Here is a 16,208-nt window from a genome sequence, read left to right as displayed (position 1 = left end):
CCATACCCATGCCTTGCATTACTTGCGAAGACAGGTTTTGAGTGTGCAGCAAAAGTCTAATATATGCCAATGTCCTCCTGGCAGAGATCCCTGGTGCAAAGCATTTTTATGGTTTCAAATGCCCCGATTTGAGATTTGCAGGCAAAACATTATTTTTGCAATGTACTTAACCAATTACAGAATTTTGTAACTCCTAAAATGGGTTTAAAAATGAATAAGGAATCGCCATTTCGAAGCGTCCTGTTGTAGGTGCCCCTTCAAAACAGCGATTACTTTCTTGCCTATGTATCAATGGTTTATAACCCAAACAGCGGTCATAAACCATTGAAAAGGTATCAATCCTCAAGATGGAGTGGGTAACCCATTCGCAAAAAATAAGTCACCATAGGCCTATATGTATATATATACATATATATATATATATATATATAAAAAAAAATTTAAACACAGTCCTGCTTCCAGAAAAGGAAAGCGGGCTGCATGTAAAAAGCGATCACTGACATGGTGATCTGCTGAAGCAGGCTACCAACTGTAATGAGTTGCAATTTGAGACCTATCCCATGAATCCTGATGAAGTAAGTCAGAATGCGACACACTATGATTCGAAATTTTGTGGACCAACCTATTAGTATATAGTTTGGTTTGCACACTTTCACAATAGTCTTAAAATAATTGTCACAAATATCAACCAACATTTTGTACCAGAGTTTTTTTTACATAAAGTCCTTTATTCTGAAGCACTGGAGATAAAACAATGTGGGAATTTATGAGATAAAGTCCTTCCTGAAAATCCATATTGTACCAGGACACCTCACTGTCAAAATATCTTACTGTGGCATATTTGAACTCAGATTTACTGTGATCCTTGATGTAAGATTCCTATGTTATCCATGCATCACCCTGGATAAGCACTGGGTGTGACCAGAAGGCACATGCAAACAACTGGGACTGCTACCATAGTCATACAAACACAGTGTACATAGAGATGTTTTCTTAATACCTTTTCTCCAGTCATGGCAAAGGGCGCGTTAAACCATTGCTCAAAGGTGCTGCAGCTCTTGAAGATGGTAGGCAAGAGGAAGTTGAGCAGCGCCCAGAGCTCAGGAAGCTTGTTTTGAAGGGGTGTACCAGTCAGCAGCAGGCGTCGTGGAGCAATGTAGTGTGTGTTGAGGACTTGCGTTAGCTTACAGTGGTGGTTCTTCATTCGGTGGCCTTCATCAACTATCATGTACTTCCAACGGATCTGTACAGGAGCAGGAGGACAGATAAAGCAACTTCAAATAAACCACCAAGAAAAACAAATGCAACATGAGAAAACAGACCTTTCAATTCCTTGTGGGCCATACACGGCAATACATCACTGTTGGTCCAAATAAAAAATGTGGAACCACCAAGGAGTTAGTCCGCCTAACAACAGTCTTCCTAACAGCTAAAAGTGTGCAAAGAGCATTTATTCACCTTTGCCAAAATGTGCTTGTCTTTAATAATGTATTCGTATGTAGTCAATAAGACATTAAACTTCCCACTTCGGAGCTGAGGTACGAATCCCTTCCGCGCTGCTGGAGAGCCCTAGCAAATGGGGAAAAAACAAATAACAGCAGTTATGACTTGTATACCGCTACTTCCAGGTGGACACAAACCGTAAGTCATAATTCAGTTCCTACACAATGTAAATCTTATATGGGAGAATGCTTGAAAATAGGGCACGAAGTCTCACTGCTAAACAGCAATATTAACCAACTTAAAATGCCTGGTAAAATCTCAAATTAAATCACTCAATGCTAGTAGAGCCATGGCTAGTCCTTGCATGAAATAACAAGGATAGCCTCTGATGTGTCAGGCCTGCAATAGTACTCTCACCTTGTACGATACTTTCACCACAGATGGGCCCCATTTATCGAATTCGTACACCCAATTGGACAGCGTTCTGGAAGATAAGGGGCAACAAATTTCAAGAAGCGGAAACAAACACTCTTAAGCTGTAACAAGATTTTGCCAGCCTGAAATTATTTAACCTTTAAACAACAAAGATAGTAGGCAGAGGGCTATTTCCATTAGTGGTCTGCTCCCCAAGGCCCACTCGTGTAACCGAAGGCAGGGTGGAATTGGGTGATGCTGCAGATGGATAGTGAACTACATATGTCAGAGTGAGACTGGTCTCCATTGGTTAACAACCACCCCACAAAAGAATAGTGATCAGATCTAAAAGGTTCTCTTCTTTTTTCACAAATCCAAAACGTTTTTTAACACAAATCTCGCAAACTCTTGCTGTGTCTTACATGAATAGGCTGATATCATAGCCCCTCAAACTGCCCAACTTTCTATTTTTTCAAATGTATTCTATCTGCTAGGGCCTACTAGAAGATCCTGTGTGGCATACAATTTGGACACCATGTTGTTTCATTCTTCAATGCAGAGCCATTGCGCAGGATTTGTCATTGCATGCCATCTGGATAGAAGATGCACGCCAGCACAGTACCACAGGTGTTTTAACAAATTATTGTAATACAGACTTGCTTCAGAGGCTACTGCTACATTTCGAATATGCTACTTACCAGTATGCATCTGTTCTTGGCATGTAGGGCTGCTGACATTCATATCTGTGCATAGATCGCCGCCTAGTGTTGGGTCCGGATGATTGCACATTGTTGTCCGGGAAGAGTCTTCGAAGTATCACGAGATAGGTGGCTCCTCCCCTGGACTACAGTGCGCATGGGCATCCTCAGATTGTTTTTCGCAATTGTGGCAGAGATGGAGTATAGTATAGTAAGAGATGGCCTTGCAAAAAGTGAATGCTACAGCTGCGACAGGCACCGGGGAGGCGGGTGGGCAATATGAATGTCAGCAGCCCTACATGCCAAGAATAGATGCATACTGGTAAGTAGCATATTCGGTTCGAGGCATGTGGGCTGCTGAATTCATATCTGTGCATAGATTATATAGTAGTCCCTCCTGTTAGCGGCGGCTGCCCGTACCAGCTGCAGCAGTCTTAAAAAGAGTTTTGAGAACAGCCTGTCCTACAGCTGCCTGCTGTCTTGAATGCACATCTACGCAGTAGTGTTTCGTAAATGTATGTGTAGTGGACCATGTGGCTGCCTTACATATCTCTTCTAAAGGAATATTCCCCAGGAAAGCCATGGATGCTCCTAACTTACGTGTGGAGTGTGCTCTTGGAGGAATGGTTAGTGTGCGTTTAGCCTTTGCGTAGCAAATCTGTATACACTTAACTATCCATCTGGCTATTCCTGCTTTGGAAGTGGGGTTACCTTTGTGCTAAGGAGAAAAGGCAACAAACAGTTGTTTTGTTTTCCTGAAATCCTTTGTTCTGTCTATATAGTACATAAGAGCTCTTTTGACGTCTAATGTGTGTAGAGATCTCTCTGTGACATTTTCTGGATTAGGATAGAAAACAGGCAGTTCTATGGTTTGGTTCATGTGGAACTGCGAAATCACCTAAGGCATGAACGTAGGGTTGGTGCGTAGTACAACTCTATTTGCGTGGACCTGTATGAATGGCTCTTGAATGCTTAGTGCCTGGAGTTCACTAACTCTTCTTAGTGAGGTAATGGCTACTAGGAAAGCAACTTTCCAGGTAAGAAATTGAATCTCACAAGAGTGTAGAGGTTCAAAAGGTGGTCCCATCAGTCTGGTGAGGACCACATTGAGGTTCCAGACTGGTGAAGGTGGGTGTCTGGGAGGGATCACTCTTGAGTCCCTCCAAAAAAGCTTTAATGGCAGGCACTCTGAATAGTGAGAGGTGCTGCCTGTTTTGAAGATAAGCTGCTATTGCGGATAAATGTATACGAATGGAACTGTACGCCAGATTACATCTGTATAAGTGCAACAAATAACAGATAATGTTTTGAATAGATGCATCCAGTGGGTTAATGTCATTATTGTTACAATATATGACAAACCTCTTCCATTTAGCCGCGTAACATGCTCTGGTTGTGGGTCTTCTTGCCTCCTTGATGATGTACATGCATTCTGGTGGCATGTTGAGGTAGCCAAATTCTAAGACTTCAGAAGCCAGATCGCCAGGTTGAGCTGTTGCGGATCTGGGTGCTGAATTTCGCCATAGCTCTGCGTTAAAAGTCTGGGTGTTAGCCGCAGTCTTTGATGCGGTACCACGGAAGGTTCTACTAGCGTGGTGTACCATGGCTGGCGTGCCCACGTTGGAGCAACCAGGATGAGTGTCATCGAGTGTTGCCTCAGCTTGCGTGCCACCAGCGGTATTAGAGGTGCTGGGGGAAAAGCGTACGCAAACCTGCCTGACCAGTTCATCCATATCACATTGCCCTGTGACTGCGGATGTGGGAACCTGGCGGCGAAGCTTTGGCATTTTGCGTTTTCCCTTGTGGCGAATAGGTCTATCTCTGGATGACCCCACTGCTGGAAGTACGGTTGAAGTACTGATGGATGTATCTCCCACTCGTGCATCTGGTGGCTGTGTCTGCTGAGCAGATCCGCCATCTGGTTGTCCTTGCCCGGGAGGTGTTCCGCCATGAGGAAGATGTTCCTCTGAATGGCCCACTTCCACATGCTCTGAGCCAGATGAGACAACTGTGGAGAGTGTGTTCCTCCCCCTGCTTCTGTATGTAGTACATGGCAGTCATGTTGTCCGTCCGGATCAACACGACCTTGTTGCACAAGTGTACCTTGAAAGCTTTCATCGCCATGAAGATTGCCATCAGTTCCAGAAGGTTGATGTGCATTTTCTTCTGCTGTGCTGTCCATAGTCCCTGCACTGTGTAGTGGAGTACATGAGCTCCCCATCCCTGGAGAGATGCGTCCGTCGTCAGTATAATCTGTGGCACAGGCTCCTAGAACGGTCGGCCCTTGCAAAGGTTTTGTGGGTTCCACCAATGCAGAGAATTGAATGCCCGACCGCTCACCAACACTAGGTCTTTTAATTGTCCTTGAGCCTGATTCCACTGAATTGCCAAGCACTCCTGAAGCGGACGCATATGTAGTCTCGTGTGCGGGACTATGAAGATGCAGGAGGCCATCATGCCTATCAACTGCATGAACACTTTTGCTGGAAGCGAGTGTTGAGGTCTGAATTTTTGTATCAGCAATTGCATGCTGTTTATCCTCGCTGAATTTGGCTGAGGTTTGGCTGCCAGAGTGTTTATTGTCGCGCCCAGGTACTGTCGCACGTGGGCGGGTTGAAGATGTGACTTTAGATAATTCAGCGAGAATCCCAGATTGTGAAGAAGATGAATGGTGTGGGACATGTGGCTGGCACACTGCTGGGCCGTCTTTGCTTGAATAAGCCAGTCGTCCAGATAAGGGTAGACATGTATGTGCTGTCTTCTTAGGTGTGCTGCTACTGTCGCTAGGCACTTTGTGAACACCCTGGGTGCCGTTGTTACTCCGAAAGGGAGGACTTTGAACTGATAATGTTGATTCTGAATAGTGAACCTGAGATACCGTTTGTGTGATGGGTGTATGGGTATATGGAAATACGCATCTTTTAGATCCAGTGTTGCGAGGAAGTCTCCCTGACTGAGTAACGGCAGAACCTGCTGTAAGGTGAGCATATGAAAATGCTCTGACAGAATGTAACTGTTCAGAGGCCGGAGGTCTAGTATAGGTCTGAGAGACCCGTCCTTTATTGGTATTAGGAAATACAGAGAGTACACCCCTGAGCCTTGGTCTTCTACAGGCACAAGCTCTATGGCTCCTTTTTGCAGCATGCTGACGACCTCCTGCTGCAATAAGTGTAAGTGCTCTGCGGACATAGGACGGTGTCTTGGTGGTATGTTGGGTGGAGTGGATGTTAATTCCAGACAATACCCGTACTGGACAATGTCTCTCACCCACCTGTCTGTGGTGATGGATTTCCAGACCGGCAGGAACTGCTGTAGTCTCCCCCCGACAGGTGTTAAGTGGTCAGGGGGCATTGACAGGGCGTCACTGTTTGTTATTGGAAGAGGATCTGGAATTGTTGTTTCCTCTTCCTCTGCCCTTGATGTTGTTTCCACGATATCCACCCGTTATTTTTATTGTAGGTGGATTGTGTACCTCCTTTATTGTACTGTGTCTGCTGTGTGGATTGGCCTCTTGAAGGTCCTCTAGTATTGGAGCGACGAAAGGAGCCACCCCGAAACTGCTGGGACTGCAGAGCCCCCATAGACTTTGCAGTCTCGTGTCTTTTTTAATTTTTTCAAGGGTGGTGTCAACCTCAGGTCCAAATAAGTAGTCCGGGTTAACTGGCTGATTGAGGATAGAAGTTTGTATTTCTGGATTGAATCCTGAGATTCTTAACCAGGCATTTCTCCTTAACATGACGCTAGTGTTAATGGCCCTGGCTGCAGTGTCAGCTGCGTCTAGCGAGCACTTGATGGAAGCATTGGTTATAAGCTTTCCTTCTTGGATTAGTAGTTCTGCACCCTCCTTGTACTGATCTGGTAGGTGTTGCAACAGTGTCTCAAGGGTATCATAATGGGACCTGTCATAGCTGGCTAAGAGTGCCTGAGTGTTGGCAATGCGCCAGATGTTAGCTGCCTGCACTACCACCCTTTTTCCTGAAGTTTCCAGTACTTTCGACTCCTTGTCAGGAGGAGGAGCATCACCTATAGTCTGGCAGTTTGCTCTCTTACGTGCATTAGAAACAACTAATGAGTCCAATGGCAACTGTCCTCTTATATAAGTAGGGTCCACAGGTGCCGGTCTATATTTCTTTTCAGTTCTTGGGTTTAATACCCTGGCCCTGGTGGTTTCCCTAAAAATGTCACCAGCATGCTTAAGGACCCCTTTTAGCATGGGCAGGGTCTTGACTGTTCTTTCTGAAGTGGAAAAGGTGTCGACCAGAAAGTCTTCTTCCACAGGGTCAGCATGTAGTTGCACGTCATGGTTACTTGCCGCTCTTTCAATAAGGGCGTTAAAGGCAGTAGTGTCCTCAGTGGGAGATGTTTTTACACTGTATACCTGGGTGTCAGGGGTAGTGTGCGGATCTTTTGGGTCAGCTGGGTCTGCCCATGGTTGGTTTTGATCATCGGGATCAGTGTCCACATGATAAGTGTCATCCTCATTTTAGTCATCCCCTGCATCTGAGTATGTGGGTGAAAAAGTCTGAGGTTCTTGACCATAGGATTGGAGAGGTTCCACAAGAACTGGCGATGTTGTTGAATCCCTCTTCTTTTTTAAGGGAATCCTATATGACTCCATGGGTGTTTCTGGTATGATCTTCCTTTTATATATGGACAGTCTACCAGTTTCCGAGTCGATGAACTGCCTCGACTCCTATTCTTTAGGCTCCTCTGTAGCCTCCACTTCCATCAACACTTTTTTGATGGCTCCGATACCTTTCTTTGGTTCGAACATCTTTGGACGCACCGTCGGTGGCAACCCGAATTTGATTGGTGTCGATGCGGGCTGAAAAATTCCGACCAGCTTCGGTGTTGGGGCCTTCTTCGGCCCGACTGCTGTAGCCTTATCTTTGATGCGTTGGAGTGACTCCGACACCTCTTTGGCTATGAATGGGCTCGGTTGCGTCGACTCGACAGGGTCCTTGGAGCCAGTCTTTGTCTTGTCCGCAGGCCTTGACCGAGGATCGAACCCTTCTTTTGGTTCGGGCCTTTTGTGTGTGTCGACTCCCTTCGGTGTCGGCTTCGTCGGTTCGTGACCCGAGGGGTTTGAGGCCTTGGAGCCGACCAGAGTTAGCTGCACTTTTGGTTTCGGTTTTGGCAGTGATGCTTTCGGTTTCGATGTCTTTGTATCGACCGATGGCGGTTTCGAAACCGATGGCTCTTTATTAATGTTCGCAGCCGGGCCTTTATGCGCGGCTGTTGAACGAGTCTGTAGATCTCGGGTAAGGCCTTGTGGCGATCCCTCGACCTGAGCCTTAGTGAGCGCTTAATCGTCGGCCCCCGCATAACCGGTTGGGCCTAGCTCCTCGCCTGAGCTATCTTCTACGGCCCCAAGGGCCTCTGTGTCGTCTCCTACCTCTTCGACAACGTTTTCGTCTTCTTCTAATACTTCTTCGTCTTTGGCGTCATACTCGGAGTCATGGCCCGAAGCCGGATCTGAGTGTTCTCCCTGATACTCCAGATCAACGACCTCCTCGTCTTCGGTCCCGAAGATGTTTTCTGGAACAGGCACTGATCTTTGTGACTCCAATCGAGCCGCCCGTCGAATCCGAAGAGTTTTCTTCGACCTGAACCGGGCACAGGCCATACAGTTGGCTTCGTTGTGATCCGAGGACAGGCACTTGTTGCACACCGGGTGGACATCGATGTGCGGGTATTTTGCATTACAAAGTGGACACCTTTTGAATGGGCTTCTTTCCATCGTAGATCGAAGATCGGGTCGAAAGTGGAAGAAAAACCGTCTGATTCCTCGATGTCCCCTCGAAGCAAAGGTATCTGTACCGAACGAAACAATACCGACGCTGTTGAAAGCCTTTTGGCTTCGTAGAAAGTTTTCTTAACTTGAGCTAAGATAGTAACATCCGAACCCAATGGCGGAAAAAAACAATCTGAGGATGGAGAGGATGCCCATGCGCACTGTAGTCCAGGGGAGGAGCCACCTATCTCGTGATACTTCGAAGACTCTTCCAGGACAACAATGTGCAATCATCCGGACCCAACACTAGGCGGCGATCTATGCACAGATATGAATTCAGCAGCCCACATGCCTCGAACACATAGTAGCTGGCTGCACAAACACAGTCATTCCTTGCAAAGAAGCACATCTAACATTTCGTAAACAGGTGCAGGACTGGTGTTTGTCATTTTCATGACACAAGCATCTAAGAATAGTGGGGCCCTATTTGAACACAGAAAAAATGTGGGAAAATAAAATGCTACAAAAAAGATACTACAGTCTAAAGTAATGGCATGTAACACTTACAACTGCAAAAAACTGCAACTCAAAGTTGTTAAGAACATACGAGTTAAGTAGGTTTTCAGAGTCCCTCGTGGAAAAGCAGAGAAGGCATAAGAAAGACTTTCAGAGAGAGTGACAGTCCAGAATCCGTCAATCCCAAAACCAAAACACATGATTACCCTACAGGCTCAGGGGCTTGGCAAAGTTGACACAAAAAAGGCAACGTTTGAATGCAGAATAAGAATGAATAGGAAAACCATGTTCCACAGGCTACATAAACTACTACTTGGACACCATTCTAATGTACCTACAGCATATTTTAAACCTCTACACAAGAATAGTAAACCCCTCCAGAAAGGAACTATCCTAGAAGGATTGGATTTAAAACAGAGGCAATAATTCAACATAGTACATTATGCAGTGCACACTAGGCTGGGCCACAAACATCTCTCTAGGCCTAGCAAGCAGTGGAAACTAATTACAATCAATGCTCTCATGGAAATGAGGCTTACTCACGAGAGAGGCACGATGATGAGAAAGGGCCCGTTGATGCGCTTGTGTTCCATGAGGTATGTGATCAACGCAATGGTCTGGATCGTCTTACCCAAACCCATCTCGTCTGCCAGGATGCCATTGAGGTTATTATTGTAGAGAGACACAAGCCATTCCAGACCCTTAACCTGCAGTGGTACAGCAAAAAAGATCCCAAAGTGGTTACATATCCAAGCTTCAAAATATTTAAACTATTGCACCAGCAAGCGTGCGTTTTTCATATCATGAAGGTTTTTACAGGTTTCATATTTTATTTCTTGTAAAAGTACAGTTTTATTTTCATTATTAAAATATTTTTGCTCTCCATCGCCTGAAATAAAAATACAATTTTGGGGGACTAAGAGGGGACCAATCAAGTATGGCAGATTATGACCTACAGTCCCTTAGAAATCAAGATAAAATCAGTTTCATTAGTCAAGGAACTGACATCTATGATAACATCCTAAAAGCCAGACATCTTCTAGGGTCTCCAGGATTTTCATATCTATGTTTACAATGCAGGCAAATTTGTTGAATACACTTGATACAAATAAATATCTTTAAAAAAATAACATCACGTAACTTGAAAAAATTATCAAATCCTAATAAATGTCACATTTTAAACACATTTCGAAAACAGAGCCCATTAAAATGTTGATACATTTAATGATGTAAGAGCTTCTGACCTCAACGATCACCTCATCCCCTCTCACCTGATACTGTTTCAGCTTGCCGTTCACCAGCAGGGTAGACTGCTTCTCCACAGCCTCGCTGACGGCATGAGCAACAGCATAGTAGGATTGGAGTCCACGGAGAGCAGCTTGGGACATGCCATACTCATCGTCAACATCTTGCTTGGCACTTCTAAAGGAAGTAAAAATAAAACACAATTGGTTTGTGTGAGTGAAGATGATAGGTGTCACTAGCTTGCGATGGTGGCTCTCCGGTATTCAAGTCTCACATGATGATAATCTTTAGAACATAACTGAACTGAAAACAAACAAGCCAGAACCATACATCAGATCTTAACCCGTTGCCAGCGCTGAAAATATTCCGCGCTAGTGCGGAACGTGCCATTGAGCGAATGAGATTGGAACGTTCAGCGGATGTGCGCAGCACTAGCGAGGTAGTGCACGCGACGACCGCTGAACGTTCCCCGCACTTAAGGGGTTAAAGTACCCAGAGAGGACAAGTTTGCACATTCTTCCAAACTGCAGATCGTATGTCAAGACTCTTATGTCACCCATGTTGGTAGTATTGGAGTTTGCATCTTCTACAAAGGTAAGTCTGCGTGGGCTCATTATTTAAAAAAAATAACCTGTGCTGATAAACTATTATGGAAACAGGCGTGTAACAAACAAGCGCGAAAGAACTGCTTACTCAATAATGTGTCTAGCATAGCCTTCAGCGACCTCATCGCTGTCCGGATCAGATATTTTCTTCTTCTCTTCCTCCAGCACAGACGAGCTTGAACCAGACTGCTCTTCCTCTTCGTCCTCTCAGAGGTACATAAAGAAAATCTTTGTTACAAAACTTCAGAACTGCACTGTGGCACAGCAATCACACCCAGAAACTGCTGGAGTAAAGGCCCTCAAACCTTTAGATGTCAACCAGAATGTCAAACAACGTATTACACCTTATTATGAATAAACTAAGGATATTACACTTTCATAACAAATCACAAGCAACCTGAAAAAAATGAGTACTTACCACATAGGCACACACAAACCAATACATTCTTACTTTGACAAAGTGAAAAGAAAATATGGGATAATTTTTTTCTTCAATATATCCACCTTTGAGAATAAATTATTTTCAGTCTAAGAGTCAGTTCATTGTATATGGAGGGGTTGGTAAAGTTTCTGACAAATAAACATAAATCTGCACGAAAGGGCCTCCTTCCTCAGCTTTTAACACCAATCTCCGTTTTGGACGTCAGAGGAAGCAAGACAAAGGCGATACAGGTTTGCAGAAAATCTGGGAATAATTAAAACTTACTCCTAGAATTTCCTTTCTCTCTGTATTTATGCACAACAGCACAAGCTATTTCACTGCAGCTCAGTCAATGATCTTGTATTGTTTATCGACATGCCAGGTATTTCTTTCAGAGCCCAAACACCCAAAAATACAAGCAGCATGTTCAGAGGTTCTCAAGGAGAAGGCATTGTACGAAGTAGAAGTAAAATAAACAGATCATGAGTATTCTGCTTCAGATTTCTAGTCCAAATACATAATACAAATTATTCCTGTAGCTGGAGAAGAGGGGTTTTCCAGAAACCTCCCTGACAACAAGCAAGAAACACAAAGGTCTGAATGTAAAGAAAATGCAAATATACTTATAAGCAGTGTAAACAAGCTACAGCCTGTACCTCTTCCTCCTCCTCTGAGCCACTTTCTTCACTGTCGGACCTAGGAGCTACTTCGTACCTAGGAAACAAATAATGGAAATAGACAATGCCATTAAAAAACATGCAAACATTTAACAGAGATGCTCCCAACAAGCTAGCAGTCCTTCATTTCAGAGAGAGATGTTTGGTGCTTCTATATTCCAATAGTGAAACTCACTTAATTTCCATCTTGTAGGAAATTGGTTTTTCAGGTGATATGCCACTAGTTGGTTATATTGTGTAAAGAGTGAAGAGATTCCCCCAGAAGTGCAGGGCTCAATGTAAACCCAAAGTGCTCTTTTTGTGATAGTATGGTCGAGCAGCCTTAGGCCTAACACAGAGGAGTGTAAGACATTTGTTATGCACACACTGATATATAAATGACATCTCAAAAGGGAGATCCACACAAATTAAAAAAAAACCCTTCTATCAAGATTTAAGACCAAAATGAACGTTAAAAGGTAAGTACGTTTAAAAAAAAATACTTTTCACTTTAAAAAGTGGACATCGCAATGTTTCAGTTCAGCCATGGGAGGAAAACAATAATGCAGTTTTTCAGGTAAGTACATGTCTTACAGATCTAGTCTTCGGGATTTCAAGTCAACACTAGGCAAGGTTCAAATTAGTACCAAGATTGCACCACCAGCGGCACAGAGGCGGTGTGTGCAGTGGTCAAATTCGGGTTTGGGTGCCCAATGATAAACAATAGAGAGAGGGGTGATTGAGGTACCCTGCTCAGGTGAGAAAAGCGGTGTCACGGATTGATCTCCTAAAGTAAACGTAAGCGGGTGGGGGCCACAAGGCAACATCAAACTTACACCCTCAGCGGCCCATAAGCGGCCGGGTGTAGAGTGGCAACACAGTGGAATGCGCCCAATGCAATTCAATGGGGAGATCGGTTTTGAAAAGAGGCTGCAGGCTCAGACCAAGAGGCCGAACGAAGAAAACCCACAGCTGCCCAAGAGTTCTAATGATAGGGGATGTAGGGACATGGTTGGTCAAGCTCCCCAAGGGTTGCTGGTTCAGGGGTATCCTTTGGCATTGGGAACAGCTTACCAGGCAGGTCGCCGCAAGGGGGAGTCTTCGAATTGAGGTTGCAGGAATCGAGGTAGAGTCCGGAAGGGTCAGGCCATTGTAGACTCTGGCTCAGAATCACTGGGGAACTTTCGCAGGACAAGTGGGCCTCTTGGACTCTGGCATCGGGCGCAGAGGTGGGTCGGAGGCGGTTCCTCAGGGCAGAAACGTTGGTTTCTTCTGGACAGGTCCACTGGAGTTTCTTGATCTTTATGGATGGCAGGCAGTTCTCCCAGGGTCGACTTTTGCAGCAAGGGCGAAAGGCAGCAGACAGGCAAGCATGGCTGGCGCAGTCAGTCACTGGTCCTTCTTTCTTGCTGTGGCGGCTCTTCGGCGACCGGGCTTAATAGGTCGTCAGGGATCCGATTTCCAGGTCTGGGGGTGCCACCTAAATACTAGATTTAAGGGTGTTACAGGAGTGACAGGTAGGGACCAATGGGTTCCTTCCCTGGGGTGTCTACACCAGCGGAAGCTCCTCCACTAAGGTGGAGGAGGGGTCACCCCACTGCCCTCTGAGCAGTTCAATAAGGAAAAATTAAATTATTATTATGCAAAGTTATCATTTTATTTTTCCATACTGGCTTATGGGTGGGGCTAGGCTGGCCAGAGCAGGGGGATGAGTGGTGGACACTTGCTAAGTGCGCATGACGGTTTGGCCGACCCAACAGTCATGCGCACTTCGCATGTTATCCACCCAGCTGTATTGCACAGCCGGGTGGACAACATGCACAGGCTCCCATTCCCTGTCTGAGTGCCAAACCACGGCGCTCAGTCCAATCAGGACCCTGCCGTCATGGTGGTGACAGCAGGGTCGTGATTGGCTTTGGGGAGCCTGTGTGCTTCCAAGAGTCAGAAGAGAAGGGACAGAAGAGAGGCGGCGGCAGTACTCAGGTGTAGGAAGCTGGCTCTGTATATACTATACCAAAATGAGGTGTAGTGTGCATAGAGTCCAGTGGAACCCCAAAGGTAGGCAGAGGTAAAAGTAGATAGCACCTTATTCTCTAATTGTGGTAGTGTGGGGGAGCAGCAAGGCTTTATCAGAGGGTAGTGTTAAGCATTTGTTGTACACACTCAGCAAATCATGTCACACACTCAAAGACTGAACTCTGACCAACTTCGTTTGTATAAAAATATTAATTTGTTATTTTATTTGTAGAGCCACGCCTGGCACAGGTAAGTGAAATAAATGCTTTGCAAAATCTTATGCAGTTTTACAATTGAATGCAGTTGATTGAAATATAGGAGAGTCAAAATCTTGTAATTACTTTTCAGATTACTTTTCAGTTACTTTCCAGATTACTTTTTAAGTTACTTTTTGTACTTAGTGTGACATGTCTAGATACCACACTGGGACATTTCCTAGAGAAATGTTAAGTAAAATACGTTTTGCACAGTTGTAGTTTTTCAGGTTTCCATACAAATCAACTCCACACACCATTTTTCAGAGAAAACAGTAATTGGATTCCTATGGAAAGAAATTAGGTTATTGGTTAATAGGCAAGTATTCGGTCTTTGGGGTTGAGTTTCTGGGGTTAGAACAAGGGTTCCCCAGGGTCATGGATGCACTCTCAAAACACCCTCAGCGGTACTTGGGCGGCCGGGTGCAGAGTGCTGAGGCCCAATGTTGTCCAATAAGGGATAGGGAGCCTCCGGCTGGTGGCTGCTCACGAGCAGGCCACAGGCTTGTGGGAGCAAAGCTCCTGGTGTTAGGCTCCGAGCAAAGGTGGATCCAAATTCGCATCGAAACTACACCCGCAGCGGCACAGGGGCGGCAGGGTGCAGGGTGCAGTTTTGGCGTCGGGTGCCCTATTGATTTCCATGGGGATTCTCTGGTTTTGACAAAGACAGCAGGCTCAGGGATGAAGATCTTCTGGAGGTGACCACCGGTTGGATAGGTAAGTTGGGATGCCTGAGAATGCTGGGACACCATTGGTTGGGCCACCCAAGGCCGTGGGACTTCAGATGCAGGGGTGTCAGGTTTCCTTGCCAGCTCCTGTCGCAATCAGGGGGATCCTCCAGAAAGAGACTGCAGGCATGGTGGAGAGGGTGGAGGCAGGTCAGAGATCACCAGATCGCAGGTCAGGATCACCGGGGAGACCTACTCGTGGTGTTGGGCCACGCAAACTCGGGTCGGGGTCATTGAGTGCAGACTTGCGGATTTAGCCGGAGCCAGAGTCTGTGGGTGAGCAAATCCAGTGCTCACAGGAGACACAGTCTTTTCTGTGGTATGCATGGCAGGTCCTCAGGGTTCTTGAGGTTATTGGCTGGAGGACACACCAAGATTTCGCTTTAGAAGGTTTGAGGTGGGGACAGGCCGGTATGGCTGGGGCCAAGTCAGTGGGCGTCCTCCTCTTCTTAGCCTTCGCACAGCTTCTTGGGTCCTTCTTCTTTTCTTTATATTCGTTTTTTGTCTGAGGACGCAAGGTTCAGGAGGGACCCTAAATACTAGATTTAGGGGTGTTACAGGTAAGTAAATTAATGGGTCCCTTCCTTGGGGTGGGTACACCCCCTATTATTGCACCCTCCAGTGAGAGGGGGGCATATGCCTCACCCTGGTTGGCTGGGTCCCCCCATCTGCAAGATGGCGGGGACAGAGTTGTGCTTCACCTCGCCTCCCCCACCTGAGAGGTGGGGTTGGCAAAGGTGAGCACACCTCCCTTCCTCACTTGGTTTTCCCACCGATTCTCCAGCCCCAAGTGGGGGTCAGAACCGGTGGGGGCCAGTTGCTGGAAGCAGCTAAAGGCCTGGGGGAGCTCACAAAGGTGGTATGCCTTTGAAGCTACCGCTTCGTGGACCCTGTCTATCCTGGGGGAGGAGGCTTGGCACCTAGTCCCAGGATGTGCATTGTTTCAGACCCCCCAGAGCTGCATGCTCTCGACCCAGGGGTCCAGAAACATGTCTGTTGGTGGCAGCTGGTGAGCAGCCACTCAGCCTGGACACTAGTGGTAGGGCGTTTTTCAAGGGGCATCTCTAAGATGCACTCTGTGTGCAATTTTCATGAAATCCCACACAGACATCAGTGTGGGTTTAATGTGCTGAGAAGTTTGATACCAAACTTCCCAGTTTTCAGTAAAGCCATTATGGCACTGTGGAGTTCATAATGACAAACGTGCAGCACCATATACTCCTAATGGCATTACTGCACTTACAATGTCTAAGAATTGGTTTACACACAGTAGGGGTACCAGGCTCATGCACCTGTACCCTCACCACTGATATAGTGCATCTAGCTAGAGGGGTGGCTGATGTACGCTAGGGCAGTGGGTTGTAGGCATGGCACACAGGGATGTGTGCCATGTCAACTTCACTTTGTTCTGCACCAAAACACGCCGCCTGCAAAAGAGAGAGAGCGGTACAAAAGGGGGTGGTGATGGACGGAGCATC

The 16,208-nt window shown here is 46.0% G+C and overlaps 1 protein-coding gene across 1 annotated transcript in view; it reads right to left on the bottom strand.

The window, feature by feature from the left end:
• The window catches only part of LOC147662823 (SWI/SNF-related matrix-associated actin-dependent regulator of chromatin subfamily A member 4), a gene marked incomplete at its 3' end in the record, with an annotated part of 317,340 nt that overhangs the window by 100,686 nt on the left and 200,446 nt on the right, over nucleotides 1-16,208 (bottom strand). Inside the window, exons 13-19 of the mRNA XM_086950887.1 lie at nucleotides 11,733-11,790; nucleotides 10,744-10,859; nucleotides 10,077-10,227; nucleotides 9,349-9,512; nucleotides 1,861-1,927; nucleotides 1,459-1,569; nucleotides 1,001-1,243 (exon numbers count right to left, since the gene is read on the bottom strand). Of these exons, the coding sequence (XP_086807013.1) occupies nucleotides 1,001-1,243; nucleotides 1,459-1,569; nucleotides 1,861-1,927; nucleotides 9,349-9,512; nucleotides 10,077-10,227; nucleotides 10,744-10,859; nucleotides 11,733-11,790 (910 nt within the window). The remainder of the gene's footprint in view (nucleotides 1-1,000; nucleotides 1,244-1,458; nucleotides 1,570-1,860; nucleotides 1,928-9,348; nucleotides 9,513-10,076; nucleotides 10,228-10,743; nucleotides 10,860-11,732; nucleotides 11,791-16,208) is intronic.

This window comes from Lissotriton vulgaris, unplaced genomic scaffold (genome assembly GCF_964263255.1).
Source record: "Lissotriton vulgaris unplaced genomic scaffold, aLisVul1.2 SCAFFOLD_828, whole genome shotgun sequence".
Taxonomy (NCBI): domain Eukaryota; kingdom Metazoa; phylum Chordata; class Amphibia; order Caudata; family Salamandridae; genus Lissotriton; species Lissotriton vulgaris.
This window is presented reverse-complemented; position numbering and strand designations above follow the sequence as displayed.